At 50.4% G+C, this 24,793-nt stretch overlaps 1 protein-coding gene across 1 annotated transcript; it reads left to right on the top strand.

Moving 5' to 3' along the window:
* The first annotated feature begins 2,257 nt into the window (after positions 1-2,257).
* On the top strand, positions 2,258-24,757 carry ATP8B1 (ATPase phospholipid transporting 8B1). The gene is made up of 29 exons (XM_064735277.1): positions 2,258-2,427; positions 4,171-4,274; positions 10,124-10,316; positions 13,671-13,768; positions 14,066-14,179; positions 14,667-14,765; positions 14,861-14,922; positions 15,341-15,413; positions 15,521-15,591; positions 15,937-16,019; positions 16,173-16,331; positions 16,507-16,595; positions 16,870-17,060; positions 17,144-17,352; positions 17,778-17,821; positions 17,967-18,123; positions 18,666-18,854; positions 19,079-19,191; positions 19,422-19,586; positions 19,680-19,791; positions 19,995-20,070; positions 20,178-20,310; positions 20,536-20,821; positions 21,411-21,634; positions 22,045-22,128; positions 22,399-22,644; positions 22,797-22,935; positions 23,017-23,147; positions 23,625-24,757. Exons 3-29 carry the CDS (start codon positions 10,136-10,138, stop codon positions 23,856-23,858), a joined length of 3,762 nt encoding a protein of 1,253 aa, XP_064591347.1. The 5' UTR covers positions 2,258-2,427; positions 4,171-4,274; positions 10,124-10,135; the 3' UTR covers positions 23,859-24,757.
* Positions 24,758-24,793: the final 36 nt, after the last annotated feature.

Raw genomic sequence — 24,793 nt, 5'->3', positions numbered from 1 at the left:
TGCGCTGTCAGGAGCGCGGCGAGGCTGGAGCAGCAGCGCAGCTCGGTCCGTGCTGCCCCGCAGAGCTCCCGGCCCGATTCAGCGGTGTGGGTCCCCATCTGTTGGCAAAGCCAGGAGTGACACTGGAGCTCCTCAGGAGCACACGTTTGGATCCAGATGGAGTCCAGGGCCGCGTTCTGTGTCAGCCCCTGATCTCACAGCTTGGGAAAAGGGCGATGCTCCACATGGGAAACAGCCCTGCCGTGCTTGGAGGAGAGGTTTTACAGAAACCATCTAAATTACTTTTGATTCCAGATTAGCTGAAAGGTATAGAGAATTAAACTCTTTCCCCCCATTTGGATTAATTGGTAGAGGAAAAAAACAAGGAGAGGATTGCTTAGAAAGACAATCTGCATTATCCCCTGGTTTCTGCATATCAGGAAATGACTCAAATAAGAATGGGAATAAATAGGTGTGTTCAGAGCTGATTAAATACAGAATTACTGATATGTATAACCCTTTCTACACAGTTGTGTCCCAAACCCTGACAAAACAAGACAAACAGGAATAGAGGCTGGGAAGGAGAGAAGCAGCAGCGGGACAGAAAGGAATGTTGCTGTTTTGGGGTGAAGGGGCACGCGTGAAAGATGAGAGTGAGGAATAAAGGAGAGGATGGAGGAGAGAAGTCCCGGGGCAGAACTGGAAATACCTGCTGGAAGGGACCAAGGGCAGGGTCTGAGCAGGGTCTGAGCTGGATGCTCCTCCTCACGGCCCCAGTGTGGGGAACAGCTGCTGTTTCCCTCAGACACGGATCTGCACTGAGTGTAAAACCAATATTTGGGCCGGGCCATTAGTCACTGTTAAGGGGCCCTTTTATCTGCAGTAATCTCCTTCCTGACAGTGGGTCCCACGGACCAGGCTGTGCATGCAGCAGCCTTGTGAATACTGGAGTGGAAGCCAAATGTTCAGCCCTGGACAGGAATTAATGTGCTGCCCAGAGCGGGAATTGTCAAAAGCACAAGTAACCTCTGCTGCTTTGTTCGGCCAAAATGTTCCTGATTTTGATTAACTTTGGTTTTATTCTGGTGTGAGGAATTTGAGGCAGGCAGAAAAACAGAAAAGTGTTGAAGGACACAGCTCTGGAACTCAGCATCACATTTTTGGTAAAGGAAAACCAAATCTGCTTGAACAAGACTTTTCTGGCATAGGAAAATTGAGTATTGTTGCTGCTGAAAAAGAAACCAAGTGATCTCTGCAATACCTGCCAGTCCAATACAAAGATCACTTTTAGTACAGAGCAGCAGCCCATCATCAATTTGAGACAGAATTTTCCAGATTTTTATACTCAGTCAGATCAGTAACCATATCTGCATTCCACTTGCCCTAAATTGCATTATTTGTGAACAAATGTGCATATGGCAGAACAGCACTACTGCCATCCCTAAATATGACCGCTTTATCTGTTTATTAATTTATCTACTTATTAATGAGCAAACCCATCGGTTAAGAATATCACTCCTGAGCATCCCCCAACTCCCCAGTCCTTCCTCAGAAGGATTTGGGACCCAGGAGTCCATTCGGAGCATTTAAAAGGCTCAAATCCTGTAGCCCTTCCAGAGCTCTCTAATGCTGTGCAGTCCAGTGAATAAGGAGCGATAAAGCAACCCTGCCAGGAGGGATAAAGCAACCCGGCTGTCACCAGGGCAGGGCTGGACCCGCACCTCGGCACCTCCCGCGGGTGGTCACTGGCGCACCTCGGAGCGGTCCCCGCCCGCCCCGGCCCCCCGCGGGTGGCGGCGCCCGGGGGTCCCGCTTGCCCCCGGCCCCAGGCCGCTCCCCGCTGCCCCCGGCCCCTCCCCGCTGCCCCCGGCCCCTCCCCGCTGCCCCTCCCCGCTGCCCCACCCCGCCCGCGCACCGGCCAACCCCCGGCCCCGTCCCGCGCCACACGCCCGCCCGGGACCGGGCGGGCCGGCGGCGGCGGCCGGGAGCCGGGCGGCGGGGGCCAGCGGCCCGGGGCCGCGTGCCAGTGCGCGCGGCCGGGGCCGTGCCGTGCCTGCCGGCGGGCCGGGGCCGGTGCCCCGGTGCCGTGGCCCGGGGGCCGCGGTGCCTCCGTCCCCGCCAGGGCCGTGCCGCGCCAGCTCCGCAGGTGCCGCGCTCGCTGCGGGCCGGGGGTCGGGGCGGGCTCTGTCCCTGCCCGCCCCGCCGCACAGGTGGGGCCGGAGCCGAGCCCGGGCGCACCCGGAACGCCTTCCCTTCTTTTCTCTTTCCTTCCCAGAACATCCCCCGCCCGGAGCGAGGACCCCGACGCGTTGTTTTGGAGGGTTTAACCCCGCGGGAATCGGCGTCCCCCTCGCTCCCACCCGCGGGATGCGCGGCCGGTGACGGTCCAAGTTAGCGCAGAGTCCCTCCGGTGTGAAGCGCAGAGAAAGCGCAGGAGTTTGCTGGAAGGTGAGCTAAGGCAGCTCGGCTGTCTCCGGCCTCCCCGAGCCCCCCGGGCACTGACTCCAGCCGGTGGCCCTGGGCTGGTTGCCCTGCTCCCGGCTTTCCCCCCATACTTGTATACAATGAGAGCAGCCTTCAGGGCTGCGGGGTCATTACTCATTACTCAGTGTTTATACAGTCATCAGAGCAGCAATAGGTTTCTGCGGTAAGGAGCAGTAATTCTGCAATAGAAAATACTGGGCGAGTTACTTGTGAGGTCAGTGACTTGCTTGGAAAACAAAACAAAACCAGTCCGGTGTCTGGGTCCTGTTAGCTGGTGCTTGGTGCCTGTAGCTTAAAGAGCATCCCTTGCTCGGAGCCGGGATGGAGCTGTGCTGAATGGAGCGGGGAATGGAGCATTTCCCCGGCTCGGGTGTCGGCAGGAGCGCTGAAACCCAAGAGGCCGAAGAGCCCGGGGGCTCTGGCAGGAGCGTGCTGGCGATGAGCAGCAGCCGGGCGGGTGTTTGCTCTCCGGGCCGAGGGCTTTGGCTCTGGAGAGCGGCGCCGCTGGGCTTTGGGGTGTTTGGGGTGTTTGGGGTGCCAGCCTGGCCCCCGAGCAGTCCCCGCCTGGGCTGCTGGAGCGAGTCCCTGGATTAACTCCCTGTCGGTGTCTGTGCTCCATCAGGCTGCTCAGGTTTCTGTTTGGTCGTGGGTTTTGATTTGTCTTCGTTTTCAAAGCCTGGTTTAGAAAATGAGTAGTATCTGGCCATTTTTGAAGCTTTCCTTGTTAGCTTTTGCACTGGTGGCCACCTTAGAGTCTGGTTGCTTTCGTACCTGTCCCGGGCCTCTGTTTGTCTATCTGTTAACTTGTAGCCATTGGAGAGATTATTTTCAGTAATTTCTAAACTATTCTCACGTAATTCTGCCATAAAGACAGCATGTGAGTGTTCTGGACCTTTGCTTGAGAGTTTGGGATGGTGAATTTCAAGAGGCACTTGCACTGAAGTTATTTTAAAATGAGCTGGAATTTATTTCTCTGCTCTCTTGTTGGTGTGGCTGAAAGCTTGAAGTGCTGGCTGCTCTCAAATGTGGAAAGGGGGCTGGTTGTTGTTGTTGTTGTTGTTTCAGATCCGAGGGGTTTTGATGTTCTTCCTGGCCGTGGGCTTTGTCGGGCCTCTTTTAAATGAGATGCTTTGTGCAGCTGTAATTGAATGCAGGACGTTGGCCAGGAGCTGCTGAAACCCAACCCTGGCTCTGTCAGTGACTTACCCGATGGCCTTGGGCAAATCACTTAACCTCTCTGTTTCTGTGCTTGTCGCGGCGAAGGTGAAGGGCACATTCCCATTGCGGGTTCTCTGAGCCCTCCTCGGCAGGTGCCCAGCTCTGTGACAGCACTGCTGCTTTTTGGCAAGCTTACACAATCCCTCTGCGACGTCTGCTGGGTTTTCCCGTGTGTTCTGATAGAAACTTGAAATGTGATTTTCATTTGACAATCTGACAATCGCTGGTGATAGGCAAGATGTACTAATGACTTCACAAACAGGGTGTGGGTGTTAATATCTTTAAAAGGTCTCTACCAGCCTCAAGCCGCAGGTTTATCACAGAGCCCAGACACCTTAGGGTCATAGGACAAACGGTTCCACACAAAGCCTAAGAAATTTTTGCAAGGCAAATAAATTTCACGATTTTTCTACGGAATCGTTTTTTGTTATTGTGTGCACACAAGGTGGAATCAGCCAAGGAACCATTTTCTACATTGTTTCATTGCAGATGGAGCCTGGTTTGAAGATGAACGCAGGGGATCCTCTGTGAGTGGCCAGTGCCAGCGTCTGTGATGCAGTCTGGGCTTCAGTCACACACTCCACTGGATAAAGGTCAGTTGAGGAAAATGGCTTCAGTTTCTATTGTAGGTGCTGCCAGAAGAGGTGTGTTAATGGCATCTCCAATCTTGGTAGCAGGAAGTAACCTTTATTTAGTAGATAAAAATATCTGCTGGTTTTGATGGTGATTACTAGGAAAAATCTCTCTATAAAGTTCCAAAAATCTTTTACCCCAAGCAATGCAGTTTAGGTGTGCACAACAATATAATTATTTTTCCCTCTATTAACTTCAATATATGCTGTTGTGTAACATGAACCTCAAGACCAAGGTAACACCCTGTAAAAGGCAGGCTGAAACCCCTTCAGAGAGGGCAGCTTGAGCAAAGGTTACCAACCCCTTTATCTTCTGCAAAGATAGCTTGCCTTGCCTTGGACTTTAAATGACAGAACTCTGCAGATCTGTTAATGAGAAATCCTAGGGCAGATAACGGGGAAATGATGATTTGGTATCTGCAATGGCCCATCTTCAGCACTTTTTGTGTAACCTCAGGCAGCTGTGGGTCTCTTTCTTGGAGTGATTTTCTGTTAAATTCTTGGTGTCGAGTTAATCTCTTCCCTGTGTCAAATCCTGTTGGCTCATCAGGATAAAGGAGTTATATTGGAAAGTCCTTCATTCTTATTTTCATACAAGTTTTAGTCAGTAGCTACACCGGGGAGTATGCAATAGCGTCTGCTTTCCATTTCAATTTTTTTCCCCAAGATGGGACTTGAACATTTCTTAGCAGCACAGAACTGAACCCTCTCTCCTCCCTCTAGAGGGTCTCAGGGTCTTGGTGTCTCAGCTTGCTTGAGCAGGTCTGCAGTGTGCTCAGGGGAGGAACTGTCACCTCCCTGCAGCCTGGTTGGCACGAGCAGCTGTTTTAAGTGAGATTTTCAGAGTTGGTGGTGCCAGGGTTACGGTTTCACTGTGGTGTTTGCCTCCTGATGGGGCAGGTAGTCAGGGTTGTTAGGGCATTGGAGGAGGGACAGGCTTGGTTCCTTGCAAAGCATTGCAGGGTTGGCTGCATACAATAGCAATTTAAAACTCTCTTGGAACTGGAATTAGTGCTTAATCTTTAGAGTTAGTCCAGCCTCCAGAGCAGCAGTAGGTGCCTGTGTTAAGGTCCTATTGTGAATCAAATAGGTCCACTTTGTGTTTACAAATGGTGTGTGTAAAAGGTGTGTAAGATGAGGGGCTGGGTGCACAGCAGCACTCGATGGTCCCTGCTCTGGGACCTGCCACTGGCAGAGCAGGAGCCCCAGGGAGCTCTCAGCTTGCAGGGAGAGCTCAGTCCCTGGGGCTTCTCTTGTGTGGGGTATGACATGCTGTGCTCTCCTGAGTTGTGAGGGTGCATCACTGCCCCACAAGCACTTTGTCTGCAGCCACACTGGAATCCCTCGGGTTTTATCCTTTTGGGGGGGTTGGCTGTGAGTCGCCCCGTGTTGGCAGGCTGCAGTGGGAGCTGCTCCCAGGGTCACAGGGCAGGTGTGCAGGGTCAGCAGTGGGGTTTCATGGCCCTGCACTCTCCAGGCTCAAAGTTCATCCCTCAGCTCCTGAGCTCACCCTTCTCTGCGCTTTTCCTTTCCTAGGGTGCGTGTGGCAGCCTGTGTGTTTGAGAACAGGTGACCAAGGGAAATCATTCCCTTCAAGATATAACTTTTGTGTGTTCAATTACTGTAAAGCAGTCATTCAAGGAAGTATCTGGAGCTGTTGTGTGTGAAATAGATCGATAAATTAATTAGCTTTAAGCATGTAATTTGCATGGCAATCTACCTGAAGCTTAGTACTGTTTGGAGTGAAGGTTATTTCCTTGGCCCATTTGTGCTGATTCATGCTATTCTAGCTGCTGTTTTCTTTTCCTCTCAAAATGTCATGAAGATTACCTGGAAGGTTTTAGCTGTTCAGAAGACCTGTCTATCAGCCTGTCCAAGCACTTGTTACCAGTCACATTTCACATCTGCTGTGAGTAATCAGTGATCCATCTCATCTATTGGAAGCAAATCCAGTTTGTGACTTGCTGGTTTCCCTGCAGCAGCTCTGGTTCCAGGGAGATGAGTTGCTGAACACATTTTTAATGAAGGCCCATACTCTGCCAAAGCCTTAGGCTGGGATCCCTGAGGGGAGAGCAGAAATGCAATATCCTCTGTTTGAAGCCTTGGCTGTGCTTTGGCGGTGTTAAAAATAACTCCAGGAGCATTAACTGGTACCAGTTGGGTCATTACTGGGCTGAGGGTGGATCATGACCTGAGAGTGGGTGCTGGGCTGTCTTTGCCATTCCAAATTTCAGGTCTCAAGTGCTGTTGCAGCCATCCCTTAGTCCTGTGCCCATGGATGAACGATGAGGCTGAAACCCCTCAGGGTTTGATATGGATATTTGAGTACAGGTGTGTGCTGTGGGGCAGCCATGCAGGTGCTCTGTGGGCTCTCGTTTCTCTCTGGTGCTCTCCAGGGTGGCAGCCCTGAGTGCCCCACCAGGCTCTCTCTGTCCGTGTTCCCGTTTGGCTCCGATTCTCTGTTCCTGCTGAGGTGAGCAGTGTGGGACAGCTGAGGAGGGCACAGTAATTACTGCTGTCTCTGAGGGAAGTGTAATTGGAGTGATCATGCACTGCCAGCAGGTCCCTGTGGGAGCCTCCCCAGAGGCTGTGTCACACATGGCTTTCTGCCGCAGTCTGGGAGTTGGTATTCAGCCCTCCCATAAGCAGGTTTTGTTCTGCAATGCTGGATGCTCCAGCAACACCTGGTAAAGAAATAAATCTTACGTCTCTGAGGCTCAGGCTTTGCATTTAAGTGCTTTTTTAAATGCCAAGTTAAATCAGTGAAACATCTTGCTGTAGCCTTTTTGTCCTATTTGAACTCCAGAGCCCTGAAGCAGTTCAGAAGGGTCTCTGAGTTACTTTTTGTACTATTTGAGTTGGCTTTATGATTCTTGCATAAAATACTGATCGTGTTGTGTTCAGGAAGAGCAGTGCGTGGCCAGGTTTGAGCAGCTGTTGAGCTTGGCACTGCCCCAGTGTGTGAGGTAGTGCAGAATGTGGTGCCAAGGACAGGAACACGCAGGGTGTGGGCTGTGAGCAGGCTGTGGTGGCCAGCAGGTGTGTAATGGTGAGCCTTGTAGGTCTTTATATCCATAACAAACACAAAATAACAGCTCTAGTGGCATTTTAATCCTTCTACTATCCATGTCCCTTGTTCTAGATGGATTCCTGAACTTTCAGGGCACTTTGAGTGATGACCCAATTTGCAAGAAGTCACCCCAGGTTCTTGCAGCAGTGTCATGTGCAGTGACTCTTCAGAGAAGAATTTAGAATAAGATTGCTTTGCATTGTTGTTTACTGCCTTGAAACAAATGCAGTAAGTGGAGTTTTTACAAGGTTTAATTTATTCCCAATTATCTGGTGCTTGCCCTGAGGCAGAAGTAGACACAAAACCTGAGTTACTGAAGCCCTTTTGCCCTTTTAGTAAATAAAGTGGATCAGGTATACTTAAACCTGTGCTTAACACTGTTTTGATCCCCTTTATCTCCCCATGTATCCATCCTGCTGTTGGATCAGCAGGATTTTCCAGGCTGGAAGGCAGAACCGGGAGCTGGGCACTGCTCCCCACCCACCCAGGCTGGTGCTTCTCTAGACTGAAGTGGTTAATGGAAGGTTTTCTGGTCTGAAACAGTGTGATAGCCCCGGTTGTCAAGTCAGGAACTAGAAAATGAGGGCTGTGCAGCCAAGAACCAGCTTTTTAAAGTGTTGTCTGAGTATTTGATCTCACAGTATTTAACAGCCGTGTTGTTCCACCTCGGGCCCTCCCTGAGCTGTTTCCACACCCTCAGAGCAGTGACCAGAGGCAGTAGTGGCCCCTCTCTTCTTGCCATGTGTGTTCCCGCGGGGTTTCTGCTGGGTGTGTGCTCCCTCCCTTACCTGCTCCCTCGGCCTTCGCTGCATCTCTGCTGCTCCATGCTGGGGTTCCTCCCATCTCCCCTTGCCCATCGTGATCCCTCCCCGCCTTCCTCTGAACCTGTGACTCAGCGTGTCCCAGCCAGCCCTTTTCTTCCTCACCAGGTGTCAAGAAACTGAGCTCTAAAGCAGTTTGTGGGCCTGCCAGGGGAGGACTCCTTTGCCCCGGGTCCCACAGCAGCGCTCATCTCTCTCCCGACTGCGGGAGCTTTTCCTCAGGCTCCCGGCCAGCCCCGGGCACAATTCCATTGCCTCCTGCAGCACAGAGCGCTGGTGCTGCCTGCAGGGTAACACTTAATGAGATCTCCTCTCTTAACGAGGCTCTCCAGGGCGGTTTAGCTCTCTGAGGAGGGAAAGTGACTGCAGTTAATTTAACCTTACCCCAGGTCGCTTGGCGGGCTCTGTTCAGGGAGCATCAGACTGCTGCTGGTGGCATTGCAGGAGTTGCCGTGCAGGCACGCATCTGCAATGGAGAACAAAAGCTGCAGTTTTTGACATCTCATCTACCCTTTGCATGACTAATTACTTCATTAATCATTAAGCAGTTAATCAGTAAAATTTAATAGACTAACAGCTGAATCTCTGTGTGCCAGGGATATGAGATTGTTTCAGTTGTTGTGGAGTGAGAGCCAGTCAAAGATCTGGTGGCATTTTGTGTTCTAGGCACTGTGTGTGGGAGGAACTTGTTCCCTCAGCAGTCTCCATAAGAGGTGCTAGCAGGACAGAAAGAATTAAAGCACAGAAAAAAAGGAGAAATAAACCCAGAATATCACTGTGAGGTATTCAGGGGCCTGAACTGGAGCTTGAAGCGTATTTCCATTTAGGAAAACGTGATCTGTCACAGAAGTCTCAGGTTCTACACCTTGGTAGTGACCTGCTGGGTAGTTCCATGAGGGAGAAGCCTCCAGCAGCTTGAGGGGGTCTTGGAGAAGCTGTGTGGATTCCTGTGCACTCAGCCTGGTGGATCTGGTGTATTTTTGGGCTGTCAGTCTGTGCTGGGCTGTGGCTGGGGAACATGGCCTGCCTTGGCTCCCTGCCAGCAGCCTGCCACTCCAGTAGCACAGTCTGTGCTCATGGAATATTTATCTCGCTCTTATAGCAGATATTGGGGAGGGGAGACGATTCAGCTTTGCAAAACCAGAAGCTGAGGGGCACGTCAGCAGGTTTGGTGCCAGCCCTGCTGGTTGCTGAGTTTGTAAGCAAAGGCAATGCCACGGTGGTGAGGCAGGTCAGGGGCAAGCTGGGAATTGATGTGTGGTTCAGGATTAGGATCACACCCAGCGATGGCTGGAGATGTCCAGTTGAGGCACAGCTGAAGGGCACGTGGGCATGGCCACAGCTCAGCTCATCCTCCTCTGATACAGCTCAGGGCTGAGCCAAAATGCCTCCCCTGGTGTCCTCGGGTGTCTGGGCAGCGAGATGTGGGATCCTGCAGTGGCAAACACTGATGTTCAGCCATGGGAAGAGAGAGGAAGCGAGGCTGGGCAGGCTGGCATGGAGGATCAGCGGTGTGACAGAACCCTGGATGTGTGCCCTGGCACTCCGTGCGTGCCCAGTTCCGTGTCCCACTGTGGCCAAGAGGGCTCCAGCTCCTGTGGCTCCTCAGGGCACGGTGTAATGGCCCCTGGGAGACGTGTTTGTGTGCTCCCCAGTTCCTACATCCTGTGTGGGGAGCACACGGTGTTCTGGGCTGCAGGGTGTAATTACACATAGCAGAACAGTAATGAAGGGCTGCCTGGGGCAAGAGCTGCCCCCTGCTCCTGCTCAGTGCTGGGACACCAAGCCCGTGCCCTGTGCTGTTCTGGGGTTTCACATGTGGGGTTTGCTGAGCAGCACCGGCACAGTAAAACTGCAGCTGTGGTTTCCAGCACTTGCTGGGTGAGCTCTTGTCCCTAACTTGTCCCCCATGCTGGCAGGGTGCTAGCAGCATGATCTCAGAAAGGGACTCGGAGACCACCTTCGAGGAGGATTCGCAGCCCAACGATGAGGTGGTGCCGTACAGCGACGACGAAACGGAGGATGAGCTGGATGGTCGGCAGCCTGGGGCTGAACTGGGACCCAACCCAAGCAGCAGGGACCCCGAGGAGAGCAGAGAGCCTGGCAAGAAAGGTAACAGCACCATGGCCTGAGAGCCTGGGGAAAAAGGTAACAGCCCCCTGGCCCTGCTTTGGGCAGCGCACGATGCTGGATGCAGAGGCTGAGCCTCAGGGACCGATTGGACTTTTGTATTTATGTGTCAGGTAAGGTTTGGAATGGCTTATCTGAGTCTGGAGGAGTAAATTGATGGCAGCTCAGTTTAACAAATGTCAGAATGAGACTCAGCTTCATTCCAAGCTGCAGCCCAGTTGTGTGCCACCGCTCCTTGCGCAAAGATAATGAGCTGCATGGTGACCTCCTGTTAATTAAGGCAGGCGCTGGATGTGCATGGCCTGTGCTCTGGGAACCTTTCAGACAGACCTTCAGGTACTTGGTTTGCCAGCCCTCTGGAAATGGGCTCCAGCATGAACATTTTGCTGTGCTCAGTGTTTTCCCTGGATTTCTGCTTGTGCAGAGCAGATTCCCACCTCACTGCTCACTTTATAGCCCCATGAGTTTCCTGAAGGGTGAAAGGTGAGTAGGAGGAGTTCAAAGGAGCCGGCAGGTACAGCCTGTGGCTGCTGCCAGCGTAAGAACCTCAGTGGGAGGAGCCTTTCTGCCATCCCTGCTCTGAACCTCTGCCCAGGAAACATCTGTAGCTCCCCTGAATTCCCTTTGCTCATGCTGCAATGAGAGTATTTTCAATGTAACCAGAGCCTGTGTAATTTATACAGATTTTTTCCTGTTTGTGTGGGAGCAGCTGATCAGCTCTCATTTCATAACCAACTGTTGCGTGCTGTCATTTTACAAGCACCCATCACATGTTTAGTTTAAGAGTTTTTTTTATGATGACATCCTTTAAAGTTGATGAATTAGCAAAGCAGCTTGCCAAATATTAGGTGTTAGTAGCACACTTCAATTTCGAGGAGCTTCCTTCCTGCAGGTTCTACCTCAGACCTAATTTGTCAGTTTTCGATCAGTTTTATCAACACTGCAATGTTTTTGGAATGTGTTAAAGAAATGTTTATGTAGACTTTATGTTTTTCTTTATGCCCTGTCACTTTGACAAACTTAGTAACTTTCTAAATTTATGCATATAATGTTAACTCAAAACATGCTTCCTCGAGATAAATATTTCTCTATTATCTTCTGGGCTTGTAACCAAGGTGCTGGCAATGAAAGTTGTATAGTCCCAGGAAAAGTCCAGAAATGTCAGCGTGGAACTTGCTCTGTGGTGGGCGGGAAAAACAAAACCACCTTTGCAGTTGGATTTGGGTTTTGAAGCGTTAGTCAGAGCTGTGCCCACGCCTGTGCCGCCGGCAGTTTCACCCCGTCCGTGGTGAGGAGGATCCCATGGAACCAGGAAGGGCAGCACTGGGGACGGTCCCTGTGGGCTGCATGACAGAGGACATGCTTGGGTGCAGAGTCAGGAGAGTCAGGCTTTCCAAACCCTGCCTGCGTCAGTCATCCTTCCCCGGCACGCAGAGCTGCGGGAGCGGGAGCCGGCTTCCAGACCTGGCACAGGAGTGCCTGGATGTGGGCAGGGCCCGAGTGCAGCTTCCAGACCTGGCACAGGAGTTCCTGGATGTGGGCAGGGCCCGAGTGCAGCTTCCAGACCTGGCACAGGAGTGCCTGGGATGTGGGCAGGGTGCAAGTGAGGCTTCCAGACCTGGCACAGGAGTGCCTGGGATGTGGGCACGGCCCCAGTGCAGCTTCCAGACCTGGGCAGGAGCTCCTGGATGTGGGCAGGGCCCATGTGCAGCTTCCAGACCTGGGCAGGAGCTCCTGAGATGTGGGCAGGGCCCGAGTGCAGCTTCCAGACCTGGGCAGGAGTGCCTGGGATGTGGGCAGGGCCCAAGTGAGGCTTCCAGACCTGGGCAGGAGCTCCTGGATGTGGGCAGGGCCCGAGTGCAGCTTCCAGACCTGGCAAAGGAGCTCCTGGATGTGGGCAGGGCCCGAGTGCAGCTTCCAGACCTGGGCAGGAGTTCCTGGATGTGGGCAGGGCCCGAGTGCGGCTTCCAGACCTGGCACAGGAGTTCCTGGGATGTGGGCAGGGCCCGAGTGCGGCTTCCAGACCTGGGCAGGAGCTCCTGGATGTGGGCAGGGCCCGAGTGCGGCTTCCAGACCTGGCACAGGAGTGCCTGGGATGTGGGCAGGGCCCGAGTGCGGCTTCCAGACCTGGCACAGGAGTTCCTGGATGTGGGCAGGGCCTGAGTGAGGCTTCCAACTGGACAGGAGTGCTGGGATGTGGGCAGGGCCAGTGCAGCTTCCAGACCTGGGCAGAGTGCCTGGATTGGGTAGGGCCGTGGGCGGCTTCCAGACCTGGCACAGGAGTGCCTGGGATGTGGGCAGGGCCCGAGTGCAGCTTCCAGACCTGGCACAGGAGTGCCTGGATGTGGGCAGGGCCCGAGTGCAGCTTCCAGACCTGGCACAGGAGTTCCTGGATGTGGGCAGGGCCCGAGTGCGGCTTCCAGACCTGGGCAGGAGTGCCTGGGATGTGGGCAGGGCCCAGTGCAGCTTCCAGACCTGGCAGGAGTCCTGGATGTGGGCAGGCCCGAGTGCAGGGTTCCAGACCTGGCACAGGAGTCCTGGGATGTGGGCAGGCCCGAGTGAGGCTTCCAGACCTGGCAAAGGAGCTCCTGGATGTGGGCAGGGCCCGAGTGCAGCTTCCAGACCTGGGACAGGAGTTCCTGGATGTGGGCAGGGCCCGTGTGCAGCTTCCAGACCTGGCACAGGAGCTCCTGGGATGTGGGCACGGCCCGGGTGTGTGGCTGTGGGCACAGGGTGTCTGTGCTAAACCGGAGCTGATGGGGCTGGGAGGGAAAGCCCGTCAAAGAGCGGGCACAGAAAACTGTGATGGATGCAGTTCCTGTTCCTGAGTTTTCTCGCAGTGGAACAAAACTGGTGGCTGAAGATACAAATCTGAAGCACTCATTTTATATTTTTTCATGGGTGTGAGTGAAGAGCATGGCACAGCATGGTTAAATCAATCAATTGCCTTCAAAAGGTGAACTGACCTCTTCATTTCCAGCAAGACACATACCTGGGTTGGAGCGCTTAGCGCTTCATGGGCCTCACGGAGGCAACCAAAAGAGGGGAGAGAAGGGAATTTAGCATGAGTAAATGTTACTCTGCAGGTGTCCCACAGAACTTTCAAATGTTAAGCAAGCTCCTCCCTTCCTCTGAATGTACTTGAATTGCTAATAAAGACAAACAGCCTGGAAATGCCTTGGAAAGGTTTCTTTAAGGATATGTATTGTAAAGCAGGTACCAGCCTTTCTTCAGCCGAAAGTTCCTTTAAAATATGGATTGGAGAGAAAACCTGAAAGTGGCAGATTTGTTCCCTCATTGTTTGTAACGCTTTTCAACTCCTTTTGTCCCTTGCAGACTGCAGCTGGCAAGTTAAAGCAAATGACCAGCGTTTCTATGACCAGCCGGGCTTCAAGAGAACAATCTTCCTGTGCTTCAAGAAAAGCAAATATGCGGTAAATTGTCTTATCCCAATGAGGTGCTAATTGTCGGGAGAATGCTTCCTTAATCCCAGTAAGATCTTTGGAAGGCTGGTGAGTGGTGTAAAAGCCACCGTTGACAATTCCTCAGTGTTTCCAGCCCAGGGGGGAAGAATAACTGGGTTGGGGTTTTGGAATGGAAAATGGAGAGTCTATCAAGAGACGTGTTAAAGGTGAGATAGAGAATTGGGAACTTAAACCAATGCACTGTACATTTGTGTTGGAAGGAGAAGCTCTGCTGTGTCACTGATGATGTTTGGGTTTCTCCCACAGGGAAATGCAATTAAGACATACAAGTACAACCCCATCACTTTTCTACCTCTGAATCTGTTGGAACAGTTCAAGAGAGCAGCCAACTTCTATTTCCTGGTTCTTCTCATTTTGCAGGTAAGCAAGATGGAGAGTACTCACTGTGAAGGGAATCTGGGCTCAATAATATTTATGCCACAGTTCAGTGCTGTCCTGCCAGGGAATTGAGGGGCACTATCTGAGCTGCTGCAGAGACCAAGCCCATCCTAACAGAAACCTGCAGCAAATCCAGATGAGCTATGGCAGGCTTCTGGGATGAGCTAGTTGCACAGAATTTGAATGAACTCGTTGCAGAGCTCATGAATTTCATGAGGAAAAGATATTTCTTGAGTTCATCTCATAAATCAGAAGCACCACCAGACTATACGAGCCAGTGCAATTGCTAAAGGGAAGCTGATTCCTAAGAAGTGTAACAGCCAAACTCTTCTTTTGTTCATTTTCACAACCTGGCTTAAAATTCTCTCTGATGTGTTGGTTTTTCCTCTAGTCAGGTCACTGTGAAATATCTCTGATTTCAGTTTGATTGACGATCCCGTGCTGACCTGATTCTATTGGTCTTTGGCAGGCGATTCCTGAAATAAGTACCCTGTCATGGTACACAACTCTGGTGCCCTTGCTGCTGGTGCTGGGAATAACTGCAGTCAAAGACCTGGTGGATGACATTGTAAGAGCCACGTTCTGTAAATACAAAAGCAGAACCCTCCCAGTGCCGCTGGTGTCGCCTGCTGTGACACAGGGCGGTGTTTGCTGTGCTTTCAGGCTCGTCACAGGATGGACAACGAGGTCAATAACAGGACATGTGACGTCATCAAGGATGGAAGGTTTGTGTGTTCCCCTCTGAGCTCTGGTCCTGTCCCTGTTGCTGAGCTTTGCCACACATCTGAAGCTGTAGATGATAGGAAAGGCTCAGCTCTGTTCTCTGTCTGAAACCCTAACTGAAGCTGGAAGAGAATTGCTTGAAGGAGTAATTTAAAGTTAATTCTCTGGGACTAAATCTGTGCTAAGAGCAACTTCTTTGGAGAGCAGGACAGGAATTCCTTGCTAGGTGAAGTGGGAAGAGAAGAGGTAGGTTGGCTTCTGAGCTGTGGGCCCTCAGCTAAATTGCAGTTTCTGAGAAGCAAACCCACAGCACGCCAAAAGATAATTTTTTTCCTAAGGAAAGTTCAATATTATAAGATTTATAGAGTGGATTGTGTTCTAGATTAAAAGTAATAATTATTAAACTATCTTTGGTTTCAGGTTCAAAGCCACTAAATGGAAAGATATTAAAGTTGGTGATGTTGTTCGTCTGAAGAAAAATACTTTTGTTCCTGTAAGTTCCTTTTGCTCCTGCTTCAGATACATTTGTTTGATGTTTCAGGAGAGCTCTGTAGGAATTTTTACCTGGCTTTATTTGATGTCTATTTATTTGTTTTCTAGGCTGATATTTTGCTGCTGTCCAGCTCAGAACCAAACAGTTTGTGCTATGTGGAGACAGCTGAACTGGATGGGTAAGGCTCTGCTTGAGGATGCCTTGGAGTTAATTTGGGCTGAGTAGGAAAAGAGCAAGGACTGTGGATGTTAGAGTCTGCTTGTTAAGCCACACATGGGGAACTGCATCCAGCTGCTGATTCCCACAATTCAGGAATCATTAAAACGTGTCCCCTGGAGTGCTACAGGCACATCCAAAGTGTTGGAGAACGTGACATAGGAAGAAAGGGGGAAGGACGTGGATTTATTTTTTACTTTAGTATAGGTTGCCCAGAGTAGTGGTGGTACCTTAATTTAATTGTGTTTAAACTTCTCTCCTGTACCCATGGTTTTAATAAAATCACCTTTTTATCTTTTCTTCTTAGTGAGACTAACTTAAAATTCAAAATGGCCCTAGAGGTGACACACAGACACCTTCAGGAAGAAAGTGCCCTGGCAGACTTTGATGGTTGGTACAGTTCTACACCTAATGCTGTTAGAACCTAGCTCAAATTGTTTGCAAGTCAATAAAAGTAATGCAAAGCTACTTTGATGTTGGGTACAAGTCAATGCATTTGGATTCAACTTGTACATTAAACACATTCTCCTCCCCATTTTCTAGGTCTGGTTGAATGTGAAGAACCCAATAACCGGCTGGATAAGTTTACAGGAATGTTATCCTGGAGAGACTCAGTTTATCCCCTGGATGCAGATAAGATTTTGTTGCGTGGCTGTAAGATCAGGAACACAGACTTCTGCCATGGAATGGTCATATTTGCAGGTGTGTAATATTTCCCCACTAAAAGCACACCTGTAGAGTGAAAAAGAATCTTCATCCTATAGATGAATTCTTCATGAATTGTATTTCATGTCCCAGTTTGGTAAAACTGTAATACTGACATGTGTTTGCTTATCCTATCTTTCCCTTTTTAAAATTTTTCACTCTTTATTTTTAGGTGCTGACACAAAAATAATGAGAAATAGTGGAAGGACAAGATTTAAAAGGACAAAAATTGACTCCCTTATGAACTACATGGTTTATACTGTAAGCCTTTTTTTTTAAATTCTGATCTTAAGTGAAGAGTGAATGTGAAGTTAGGCAGCTTCTTCCTGTGTGTATGTAATAAATACGTTTTGACTTTTTTCTGGCCTGCTGAGCTGGGATGGAGTAGGAGGAAATCTGAAATGTGCCTTTGTGGGAAATGCTGGCTCCATTTCTCCTCACAAATACCTGTCGCATTCTGTCAGGAGCATGGGGATTTGGGATGTAAGTGGAGCAGGTGTTGCTGAAGTGTGAGAGGGCTCTCTGTGCCCTGCAGATCATCGTGGTCCTCATCCTGCTGTCGGCGGGGCTGGCCATCGGCCACACCTACTGGGAGCAGCAGATTGGCAACTCCTCCTGGTACCTGTACGACGCCCAGGACTCCAGCCCCGCCTACCGGGGCTTCCTCACCTTCTGGGGCTACATCATTGTCCTCAACACCATGGTGCCCATCTCCCTCTACGTGAGGTAGGGCAGCCCCTGAGGAGCTGTCGCTGGGTGGAAATGGGAGCTGCAGCTGGGAGTGAGAACCTCCCTTCTCTTTCGTTCAGTGTGGAAGTGATTCGCTTCGGCCAGAGCTATTTCATCAACTGGGACCTGCAGATGTACTACCCCGAGAAGGACACGGCTGCCAAGGCCAGGACCACCACGCTGAACGAGCAGCTGGGCCAAATCCAGTACATCTTCTCTGACAAGACTGGAACCCTCACACAGAACATCATGACCTTTAAAAAGTGCTGCATAAACGGGCAAAGATACGGTAAGCTGTGCAAAGGAGGAGGAGGAATTTTAATACCTGCTGGAGGTCAGGTACATACAAGTTCTCTTAGTTCCAGCTGAACTTCCACAATTTAGACCTGGCACTGGGTAAAGCATGGGGTTGAGTTGTTGGGGGTTTCTCACTTACAAGTTGGAAATAATGGAACTTTAGTGGGAACTTCTCAGCTTTCAGAAAAACTGAAAATTGGTAATTTGCACCATTTTTTGTACAAATTTGCTTTCCCTAGAAATGCTCTGGGGACAAGGTCAAGAAACAGACAAGGACATTTTAGCGTGAGCAGCAGTTTGTCCTTTCCCTTCCCCTCCAGTGGCAGGGCAGTACGTGTTGTGGATATGTTTGATCTGTGGTGGGCTGTAAAAGCTGTGCTGTGCCCGGTGCCCTGAGCGTGGGTGCTTGCCTTGCAGGGGACTGCCGGGATGCAGCAGGGCAGCTCCAGAGCCACGCAGAGGTGGGTCCATGCCAGCTCCATGCCAGCTCCGTGCCAGCTCCACCCCAGCCGCTGCCTGGCCCATCCGTGGCACGGAGAGGTGCGGGTGGGCACAAAGCAGCGGCACCTTGGTGACTCGGCCTCTCTTCCCCTGTTGTCTGTGCAGCAAGTTGATTTCAGCTGGAATGCGTACGCAGATGGGAAGTTCTTGTTCTACGATCACTATCTGATAGAGCAAATAAAGGCTGGAAAGGAGCCAGAAATCCAGAAGTTCTTTTTTCTGCTTGCTATTTGTCACACAGTCATGGCTGACACTTCTGATGGTGAGTGTGGCTTTTGCTTAGTTTGTTTTCCTTGTGTAGCAGAAAACAATAATTCAAATCCAGTTCCATGAGGGAGACATCTGCAACTAATGCTGATACCATAAGGAAGGAGTGTTAGGCTGCCCTTTTAAATTAAACATAACTAAATGTAGAGGTGATCAGCTTTTGAATTCATGGGTTGGAAGATTCAATTACAACATGGAATGTGAATATTGCTTTACTCCCATCCTTGTGAAATCTCCATGAAACCAACAGTGTCCTGTCCTTTCTTGTTCCTACTGTTTTTGGGGTTGTTTCCACTCACTGTATTGGTGTCTCTGGCCAAGGATGTGTGTTTTGGAGCTTCTTTTGAGAATGTTTAAATGACTGGATTGAGCAATCAGGATGCTGAGGTAGCAGCCGTGGAGTTTTGCAGGCTGAGGGCCGATCCTGTTTGGGCAGCAGGTGTCACAGCCCGGGGGCTGTGCTGCCTGCTCTCGGTGTGCCCTGCCGCAGCAGTGCCCAGCTGCACCCTCAGCTGTGTGCTGGCTGCCATCCCGCAGGCCAGCTCCACTACCAGGCGGCGTCCCCGGACGAGGGGGCCCTGGTGACGGCCGCGCGCAACTTCGGCTACGTGTTCCTGTCCCGGACGCAGAACACCATCACCATCAGCGAGATGGGCGTCCAGAGGACCTACGATGTCCTGGCCATCCTGGATTTCAACAGCGACAGGAAGAGGATGTCTGTCATTGGTAAGCTGACTGCCACCGGCCTGCGTGGACAAGGTCTCTTGTTTGGGGGTGAAAAGGGATGTGCAGAGGGAGCTGGGCTCAAGCATTACCAGTGCTGGGGCACGTTTGAGCCCACTGAAGGAGAAACGCCATCTTGCACTTTGGTACTTGGCAGTAGGCTGAGAAATCCAATCCGAAGTGATTCCTTGATGTAGGGGTGCCAGCTGTGCTGTTTCCCTCCGCAGTGAGAGAGTCCGGTGGCCATATCAGGCTGTATTGCAAAGGGGCTGATACGGTGATTTACGAGCGGCTGCACCCCAGCAACGTCAGGAGAGAAGCCACAGAAGAGGCCCTTGATGTATGTTTGTATTTTGTATGCACTTTTTAAAACAAAAATTGTTTCTTTCTGACAATAGTGTTATTCATTTCCTTTTCCTAAGCTATTAAGACAAATGGAAACCTGCAATCGGTTCTGAAAGTTGGGCTTGTTCTGTCAAACTTGTCAAATGCTTATGTTCTCACCCTTATATTTGTATTGCAAATGAAGAGTTTTCTTTTGTGATATGTGTGGCTTTAATTATTTTTCAGGTCTTTGCAAATGAAACTCTCAGGACACTCTGCCTGTGCTATAGAGACATAAGCCAGGATGAATTTGAAGTGTGGAATAAAAAGTTTCTGGAGGCCAGTTTAGCTACAAGTCACCGGGATGAAGCTCTGGACAAAGTGTATGAGGAAATAGAAAAAAACTTGATTGTAAGGAGCTGTACATTTTTAGTACATTTCAATTCTTACATTAAAAGAAACGTTTCAGTGCTACTAACCACCTGTGTTTCAAATGCCTTCCAGCTGCTTGGTGCAACAGCTATTGAAGACAAACTACAGGATGGAGTTCCAGAAACTATCTCCAGACTCTCCAAAGCAGACATTAAAATCTGGGTGCTTACTGGTGACAAAAAAGGTGGGGTTACTTACAGCCAAACAGCTAAAAACAGGAGGATGTTTTCCTGTTCATCTGCACTGTGGCATTGAAAGGGAATTCTCATACTGAAACGTAAATCAGAAATTATTTAAGAGCACTTGAGGTGCTTCTGGCTGCTCCTAACAATTGTTTGTAGCAGAACTTTCAGTAAATACTTCCCTCTCTTAATTTTTTTTTTGTAGAAACTGCTGAAAATATTGGATTTTCTTGTGAACTCCTAACAGAGGACACAGCCATCTGCTATGGAGAAGATACCAGGCAAGTAAAAGTACAGAGGAGTTAGTTTTCAGGATTTTCAGTCTGGGACTGACCTAGTTTAAAGTTTATCCTTGACTTTTCCGTACAGTTTCCCCCTCTCTTTGCAGTGCTCTCCTTCAAACGAGGCTGGAAAACCAGAGGAACAGGGCTGGCTCCAGTCCACATTCCTCTCTCAGAATGAACGAGCCATTCTTCCAGGGCAGCAAAGACCGGGCTCTGATCATCACGGGCTCCTGGCTGGTATGTACAAAGGCTGCTCTCCCAAGTGTTTGGGGTTTTGGGGCACCACCAGCCTGCAGTGTCTCTCACTGAGCACTCTGTTCCGTTGCCTGCACGAGCAGTTCATTAAAATGCCAGAAATGGATGCTGGGAGCATCATCACCTCAGGTGTGTTGTTAGGCAGTGCCTGGAGTAGGACTGCAAATGGTGCAGAAGAGAATACAGTGAGTTTTATTTTTTTCACAGAACGAAATCCTGCTGGAGAAGAAAAAGAAGAAAAAGAAACTTAAACTGAAATTCCCCAGAACAGCAGAAGAGAAGAAGAAACAAAGTGAGAAAAGGAGAAGGGCAGAGGCCTACAAGGAGCAGCAGCAGAAGAACTTTGTTGATCTGGCCTGCGAGTGCAGGGCTGTGATCTGCTGCCGTGTGACACCCAAGCAGAAGGCCATGGTGGTGGAGCTGGTGAAGAAGTACAAGAAGGCCATCACCCTGGCCATCGGGGACGGGGCCAATGATGTGAACATGATCAAAAGTAAGGCAGCTGTCAAGCTCTCCCGCTAGGACAGATCTCCTCTGGCCTGCTCCTGCGGTCTCTCCACTGTCCCTCTCTGTCAGAAGACTCTTCCATCTGCTTTGCTGCCGTGGGCCTTTTAGCTTCTGTGCCTGTTTCCCTTTCTGAGGAAGCACTTTAGGAAATGGTTAGTGATTTTTCCTGATCTAATTTTTTTTTTTTTTCTGTAGACATTCCCTGAGCAGGAATCTGTTCTCATGCTGTGTGTTACAGAGTGTAATATAAAGACCAAAGCAGTAGCTTGGCTGCCTCTTGCCTGGTGGCATTAGCCATCCCACATTGTACCTGCTCAGCTTCCCAAGAGATGCAAGTGAGGAAAAAATGTCTAGGATAGTGTTTGTGTCCCAAGGGTGTTTGTAAACTGCCTGGCCAGTTTGTTCAGCACTTCACTCACTCTGTCCCATCGCTTGGTTCTCCTTTGGTCAAATTTCCCGGTGCATTCTGGCAGAACAAGCGCTGAGAGACAGTGCGGGTGACAGTAGAAATGGCCCTGGTCGTGTTCCTGTCCCTCTGTCCAACCTCGAGTGTGGTGTTTGTGTCCCTCACCCAGCTGCCCACATTGGAGTTGGGATCAGTGGCCAGGAGGGCATGCAGGCTGTCATGTCGAGTGACTACTCCTTCGGGCAGTTCCGCTACCTCCAGCGGCTGCTGCTGGTCCACGGGCGCTGGTCCTACATCAGGATGTGCAAGTTCCTGAGATACTTCTTCTACAAAAACTTCGCTTTCACGCTGGTCCACATCTGGTACTCGTTCTTCAATGGCTTCTCTGCCCAGGTAGGAAGCTGTGCTCATGTGGGATAGCAACAGGCAGGTGCTTCTGTCAGTGTGGAACAGCAAAGGCTTAACCTGGGAAGTGTCGGGAATGTGAAGCTGTCACCAGTGATTTCTGCAAGAGGATGTGATGAGTAGTGAGTGAGTTAGTTACAAGCAGTTAGGTATGATTCCAGAGCACTGAAGTCAGGTCATTGTTGTACAGGGAGGAACATTTGGCAGGAGTGAGGCAGCTTAACGCAGCCTGAGGAGCTTCAGCAGAGCCTTGAGCCAAGGAGCTGCTGCCTTGGGGTGAACACCGAGACAGGGAACTTAGAGCTGTGGTAGAGCACATGTGAGTTTTGTCAGGAACTGGAGGGGAAGGGTGTAATCAAATGAAATCACCAAGTCCTGCAATTTCCCCTCTGTTGCAGACAGCCTACGAGGACTGGTTCATCACAGTGTACAACGTGCTGTACTCCAGCCTCCCGGTCCTGCTCGTCGGCTTGTTCGACCAGGTATCCCCATGTTGTTACAGCAAGGAATCCAAAGGCACCTGTCACCAGGCCTAAGTTACACTGGTTGTGCATGAAACAAGAGGGGTTAGGTTTTGTGGCTTTTAAGAACATCTTCCTTTTGCATTACTCTGTGCAGATCCCTGCTATTGGAAAGAGAAAGGGATCTGCCATTCCCTTTGGGACACCGTATAGTTCAGCTTCTCACTCTCCAAACCTCAGGCTGAGAACAACAATTCACAATTTTCTTTTTTCTTTTTCCTCTCTATTAAGGATGTGAGCGACAAACTGAGCCTTCGGTTCCCCAGACTTTATGTTTTGGGTCAGAGAGATTTACTTTTCAACTACAAGAAGTTCTTTCTAAGTTTGCTCCATGGAGCTGTAACTTCACTGATCATCTTCTTCATCCCATACGGAGCCTACCTTATATCTATGGGACAAGATGGAGAAGGCCCTGCAGATTATCAGTCCTTTGCTGTCACAGCAGCATCCTCTTTGATATTTGTGGTCAATTTTCAGGCAAGTAAGCTTGGTTCCCTGAGCTCTGGTGTTCTGAGAACACTTTCTGCTCACTGTTCTAAATTTCTCTACTAGAAAGGTAACAACACGTAAGAAGTAATTGACATTATTTGGAATTAAGAAACTCATTTGGCACTTTTGTTTGCTTTTAGATTGGCCTGGATACATCTTACTGGACTTTTGTTAATGCTTTTTCAGTATTTGGGAGTATTGCACTTTACTTTGGGCTCACATTTGACTTTCACAGTGCTGGAATCCATGTTCTCTTCCCTTCTGTCTTTCAGTTCACAGGTGAGTCCTGGTGCTTTGTGGTTCTCAGTCCTGTCTGAAGTAGCGTTATCATAAATTAACTTTTGCTCCTTTTATTCCCAGGAGCTGCTCCGAATGCTCTGCGGCAGCCATACCTTTGGCTTACCATGATTTTAACCATTGCCATTTGCTTACTGCCTGTAGTGGCACAGCGCTTTCTGTCCATGACAATCTGGCCTTCAGAGAGCGATAAAGTGAGTGAAATCTGGTATTTGGGTGAATGTGGCAGGTGTTTATTTACAGGGGCTGGTGGAGGGTGTCCCTGCACATGGCAGGGGTGGGATGAGATGGGCATTAAGGTCCCTTCCAATCCAAGCCATTTGGGATTTTGTGATAATGTTAGAGACAAGTAAGTGATGGTGCCCTTCAGAGAGTGACACAAGGCTGGCTTGGGTCCCGTGAGCAGAGTGGCCGCAGGGCTGGCCAGAGGCAGCAGCTGAGTGGGGGCTGTTTCCTGAGATCTGGTGGTGCCACTGAGACCCCATGAGGCTGCTGAGGGCCCCAGTGTGGGTTTAATTTAGGCTGGCCTGGAGTGCCAGGGCTACTTGTCAGGAGTGTAGGGGATGGATTTGGCTACCTGCCCTGCCTGAGCCAGCGCACAGCTATGAGAACAGATCAGCTGTGGCCACGCTGCCTAACGCAGGACCCGCGGTGTGTTTGCGTGCGCGCAGATCCAGAGGAACCGTCGCAAGTACCTGCTGGAGGAGCAGCACTGGAAGCGGCGGCAGAGCGCGTTCCGCCGCGGCGTGTCCGCCCGCCGCTCCGCCTACGCCTTCTCGCACCAGCGCGGCTACGCCGACCTGATCGCCTCGGGCCGCAGCATCCGCAAGCGGCGCGCCCCGCTGGACGCCGTGCTGGCCGCCGGGGACCCCGCGGACACCGGGGACACGGGGGACACCAGCTGAGGGACTGCCCGCCTGCTGCCCGGGTGTTGGTCACAGCGACTGCGCACAACTGTTCGCACGAACTCGGCAGCTTGTTCAGCCACCTGGCACGAGGATGTGGAGATTTTTATGTCTCAGAAGTTTCTGGGTTTGGACTCCTGGGAGCACAGAAAGGCCAAGAGTTCTCTGTGGAACTGCTGATCCTTGTGCGAGTGCTCTGTATGACAGTGAAGGATGCACGTGCTGGGAATGGAAACCCAGCAGTGTCTGTTTTAGTGATGCCTGGAATTGCAGACTTTTCACTTTTGAATACTGTGCTGGTATAAAACTGTATCTACATTTCATCCTTGTCATTGAAAGCGATTTTGCTTGTGTGCTCCATTTCATTAACTGCTCAGCCATGATGGCACATGGGGTGCTCGGCTCTGGATGCTCCCATCGGAGCTGTCACAGCTGAGCTGGGATGTCTTTGGTGATGAGCTCCTGCCCGTGTCAGATTGGATTGGGAATCAGGATAGATCTCAGCTCAGGAAGCTGCCCCTGGAGCTGGCACAAGCTGGACAGTCAGTGATGGATAACTAGAAATCGGTCACTTTCATTGGAATGTATTTCAGTTGCTGGTGCCTCAGTTCTTACAGTGTAAAAAGTGATTTTATCAGTCTCTTTACATTTGCACGTTCTTTACTGGAGTTGAGGTGTTTGAATGTTTCACTTTTATCTACTTCCCCCTCCCGAACTAAAAGCTAATTATTGAAATGGTTTTATCGAGGTGTTTGAATGTTTCACTTTTATCTACTTCCCCCTCCCGAACTAAAAGCTAATTATTGAAATGGTTCTATAGTAACAGTTCTGCCCTACAGCTCTCATTCAATGGAATGTACATTTCAACAGTGTAACGCAAATAAACACGCGATAGCGCACTTCCTTGCGGTGAGTCGGGGGCCAGCCCGGGCCGT

This window comes from Zonotrichia leucophrys, chromosome Z, assembly GCF_028769735.1.
Source record: "Zonotrichia leucophrys gambelii isolate GWCS_2022_RI chromosome Z, RI_Zleu_2.0, whole genome shotgun sequence".
NCBI classification, from domain to species: domain Eukaryota; kingdom Metazoa; phylum Chordata; class Aves; order Passeriformes; family Passerellidae; genus Zonotrichia; species Zonotrichia leucophrys.
Note: the sequence above shows the minus strand (reverse complement) of the source record. Positions and strands in the feature narration are given on the sequence as shown.

Coding starts and splice junctions, on each gene's coding strand:
- ATP8B1 (XM_064735277.1), top strand. CDS start 10,136: ATGATCTCAGAAAGGGACTCGGAGACCACCTTCGAGGAGGATTCGCAG. Junction 20,311..20,535: donor TCATCACGGGCTCCTGGCTG/GTATGTACAAAG, acceptor TTTTTTTCACAG/AACGAAATCCTGCTGGAGAA. Junction 23,148..23,624: donor GGCCTTCAGAGAGCGATAAA/GTGAGTGAAATC, acceptor GCGTGCGCGCAG/ATCCAGAGGAACCGTCGCAA.